The 4,291-nt window shown below is 43.5% G+C and overlaps 1 protein-coding gene across 1 annotated transcript; it reads right to left on the minus strand.

Annotated features, from left to right (window-relative positions):
* Positions 1-1,323: 1,323 nt before the first annotated feature.
* On the minus strand, positions 1,324-3,630 carry LOC148778782 (tripartite motif-containing protein 43-like). The gene is made up of 3 exons (XM_088832464.1): positions 3,626-3,630; positions 2,335-2,860; positions 1,324-2,175 (listed from the first exon to the last, which is right to left on the minus strand). The coding sequence occupies exons 1-3, from the start codon at positions 3,628-3,630 to the stop codon at positions 1,324-1,326; spliced, it is 1,383 nt and encodes a 460-aa protein (XP_088688590.1).
* Positions 3,631-4,291: the final 661 nt, after the last annotated feature.

Consider the following 4,291-nt stretch of genomic DNA (forward strand, 5'->3'; position numbering starts at 1 on the left):
CATGGGTTCTTTATCCCTGAGCCACCAGGGAAGCCGTTGTTATAGTTACTTGCCCTCAAAATTTAGTGCAAGTCCCCTTGTAATTGTGCTGTGCTGTGCTTCCCCCATTCAGAGCACTGTGCAGGAGTCAAAGCTTGTCTGGTCAGCTTAAATGTGTCCTGCTTTCCTCCTAGGACTTTTGGACCTACAAGCACATAAGGGCTATGAAACTGTTGCACACATACTAGGCAGTTGGCATTTTAAACACTTCCTGAACATTCACCACCAATAAAACTACTGAATAGGTCAAGACTGAGAGGACATAGCTCTGTTTTGTGCCAGCAGAGACCACCTCCCTTCCAGGTTAACACCGATTCATTAATCAACAGCATGTTCAGCCATAGTTAGTGAGGTATGAATCCAACTATATGTCTCTAATTCTGCCCCCAAAGATATAAAGATACGGATCATCAAATGCCTTGCTGAAAACCTTGTCTATCAATTTTCTGCTGTCCTAGGTGAGTGACCTGTTAGAAGAGGCAGAGGCTTTAATTACCTGACTTGTTTTTAATCATCTAGTCTGGCTCCTCACAATGTTTTCCACAACTGATATTAGTTCTCAGGAGCCATCTTTTATTTATTTTTGTTTTTTGGCAGAATTGATCTCTAGATAAAAATCCAGCCCCTGTGGAATCTACATTAGGATTAAGTGAGGCTAAGAGAGGAGGGCAGAGACAGTCAAGGTGCATTATATATTTGAATTTGCATTGAAAGTTATCATTCCTGTCATTTTAACAAATAACTCGTTTTTTGTTTTTTTTTTAAGTGATAATAGCCAGAAAATGGCTGTTTTAAAAAGTCTGGAGTTTCAGGGCTAATTTTAACACTGCTGCTGCTAAGTCACTTCAGTCGTGTCCAACTCTGTGTGACCCCATAGACGGCACCCCACCAGGCTCCCCCGTCCCTGGGATTCTCCAGGCAAGAACACTGGAGTGGCTTGCCGTTTCCTTCTCCAATGTGTGAAAGTGAAAAGTGTAAGTGAAGTCACTCAGTCATGTCTGCCTTGTAGCGACCCCATGGACTGCAGCCTACCAGGCTCCTCCGTCCATGGGATTTTCTAGGCAAGAGTACTGGAGTGGCTTGCCATTGCCTTCTCCGCAAGATGATAGTAGAAACCAACAAAAATTTGCAGTTGACACCTGCTTTATAACATAGCAGTAAAAAGGAGGGTCCATTACAGTAGAAAGAGCCTAAAGACAATGGAGTATTCTTTTGCAGCACTGGACAAGGACCCCGCCAGAGAAGGAGTCCTGAGCATCCCGTCTGGGCCGTGACTCAGCCTTCTCACTTGTGGCCAGTGCAGATGAAGGGTCTGGCAGGGAAAGCGCGCACGCCATCATCGTACCTCCAAAGGAGGGAGTGCATGGCAATGTCCACAAAGCTTACACTCCCACTGTCACAATCAAGGAACACCCCAACCCTGTCCAGAGGTCTCTTTATGTACAGAGGCGTGGTGGGGGCGGTGGTCCAGAGTTGGTAATGGTCATCCTGCTTCACACACACAAGGAGAAAGTTGTCCCTGTTGGACTCGTCCAGTATGCCTTTGCCTTTCCTTATCCAGGAATCCTTACAGATGCCTACAGCCCAGTCCCAAGAGCTGTCAACGAGCATCTCCCAGTACTGTTTGCCGGAGGTGAAGCTCTGGGCTCCCCATGAAGCAAAACACTTCGATGTTCCACCATCCAAAGACGCATGGAGGCTGTTATGTTTATACTTCAGATTTCTTAGATCATCGAACAGCCTGATGTGCTGACTGCTTACTTCATTATTGAGTGAAAAAGTTACCCGGAAGTGGTTGAGCCAGTCCATCAGCCCAGGGATGGGTCGCACAGGGAGTTCTGGGAGCAGAGGCTGAGACACGTGCAGCTGTGCTGACTCACTGCATTTCAGTTTGTCTCCCAATTCCTGGAGCAGCTCCACATTTGGTTTGTAGGACATTTTCTTGAATTCTTTGTGTACTACTTTGAGATCGGTCTTCTTTCCACTCAGTTCCTTGTGTCTCTTTCTGATCTGCTTACAAATCCTTTGGCCTTCTTTTGTAATAAACCCTTTGGGGTAATTTTCTCCCTCCTGAATAATTGGAGTTACCATCTGATAAGTTTTCTTAATCATGTCTCCGTATCCATTCATGTAAAACTGAGAAGTTCCTCCTGAGGTCCTGAGTCCCGGTTGTGGAGTCGTCCACGTCCTGTCCTGTGCCTCCATCTCAGCACTTGTGTGCCACGCTCTTCTGATGGATCTTTTGCTATACTTCCTGATCCGTTAGATTCCAAAGCCCAAGAGGCTTGGGAATGCAGGCATCCAAGCGTCAGTTCCTTCGCCAAGTTTTTTGAGGTTTCTTTCAACATCTTGTATCTTTCCCCAAAAAGATCTCATTTGGTTTGCCAGCTTCTCCCAGGATTCCTCAGCAGCCTCTTCAGCGGGACAGTGTCTGTGAGTCCTGTGCTCCTGACCTTGAGAGCAGACCAAGCAGAGCAAGCTCTTGTCGGCTTCACAGAAGATCTTCTTTGTCTGCTTGTGGGTCCCACACAGGTGTTCCTCACACTTCAGGAATTGCCTGAGATTGGCTTTTCTGACAGTGGACACCAGATTCTTCAGAAGAAAATTGGTTTTGAGGTTTGTCTGTTCTGATCGTCGTCTGCACAGCGGACAACTGGCAGGGACTTCAGCTTGTTCCCAGAAAAGACAAAGACAGAACCTGCAGAAGCTGTGCCCGCAGCCTGTGGTGACCGGGGCTAGAAGGAAATTCAGGCAGACGAGGCAGGTGAGCTCCTTCTGGAAGGCTTCTGGGATTTCTAAGGAGATGTAGAAACAGTTCACCCTGGAGAATAATGTAAAGTTGGCTTAGGGATCAAGAGTTCCAGTGTGATCATGATTGCTTTCCGAAGTCTCAAGATCCAGGTGAGCTCCAAACATTCCCTCTCAGTACTGGATTTTAACACTAGCATAGCACTATTTCAGTGCCACCTGGAGGCAAACCCTGTGCATTGCAGAGGGAAGGAAATTAAAAAAAATCATGAACCTTAACAAACCTTTGCCCATCTGCCCCAAGCCAGGGATTCCACTTGGAATTGTCCAATGACCCTGTGAAATAGGTGCTATTATTATTATCATTTTGCAAATGGAAAAACTGAGGCATAGCTTGTAAGTGGTGGCACTGGAGTTTGATTCTAGATCATATATATTTTAATCACTATGGTATATAAAACCTCCAATTTTTCATCTGTACTCTGTCAGGAAGAACGTTTGAAATGTGAAGGGCAGAATGAATATCAGTAAGAGGAAATGGAACTTCAAGAGGGAAGAGCTGATGACAAGAAACACTTTTACCACTTCAAAGGAAATCATATCTTCTGGACTAGACAAAATCTAAGTACTTAAAGGAATATAAAGGAGGTTGTTAAACATGGCTGTGATGTTGAGGGATTGTGGAGGAGTGAGAGGCTGAAAGACTGAAGATGCGCAATTTTTCCAGAATCTAAGGACGTGACAGTCAACTTAGTCATCATTTGTAATCACGTAAATTAGAAAGTACTGATCCCTAGGGCGCATATATGGGCTTGCTAAGAAGTCAAATCAGACCCACCTCATTTCCTAACAAGCTGTTGTATAAATGGATTTCAACAAGGTCTCTCAGCATATCCTTGCAGACATAAAAAATATGGCTACATGCAAAAATACCTATTTTCATGGAGGCTGATATGACTACATGCTGATGTTTTGATGACAACCTGGAGCAAGGCTTTCAATGGCAAAATTCAAGAGCTGGTCTTCAATTCTTTTCTTTACTATTTGGATAAAAAATCTTGATGTCTCAGCCAATACAGAGGACAGATAACATCAAGTGGAGAAGCACAGAATATTGGATGACTGAGTCAGAATCCCAAAACATCTTGACCATCTGGACTGAATTGAAGGAGATGTAATTGAATAACAGTGAACATGAGGCCCTTCATCCGAAAGTATTAAGTCAATCTGCCCCATATTGAGAAGTAACCTGGCAGCCTTGGTATCAGTAAGGTGAGCTACACACATAATTAAGAATTTTCTAGAATCCACATTTTAAAAAGTAAAAAACCAAAACTAAGGTAAGGTGAATTTTATAATGTATTTTATTTATCATTTTAATAATATATTTTACCAAATATACCCAGAATACTATCATTTAAACATGTAACCAATATATAAAATTATTGCATTACTTTACATTCTTTTTTTGTACCAGGTCTTCAAAATCTAGTGTGTGCTTTAC

This window comes from Moschus berezovskii, chromosome 1, assembly GCF_049115385.1.
Source record: "Moschus berezovskii isolate FMDL1 chromosome 1, NW_MosBer_1.0, whole genome shotgun sequence".
Lineage (NCBI taxonomy): Eukaryota > Metazoa > Chordata > Mammalia > Artiodactyla > Moschidae > Moschus > Moschus berezovskii.

Coding starts and splice junctions, on each gene's coding strand:
- LOC148778782 (XM_088832464.1), bottom strand. Junction 2,176..2,334: donor GAACTGACGCTTGGATGCCT/GCATTCCCAAGC, acceptor GGAACTTCTCAG/TTTTACATGAATGGATACGG.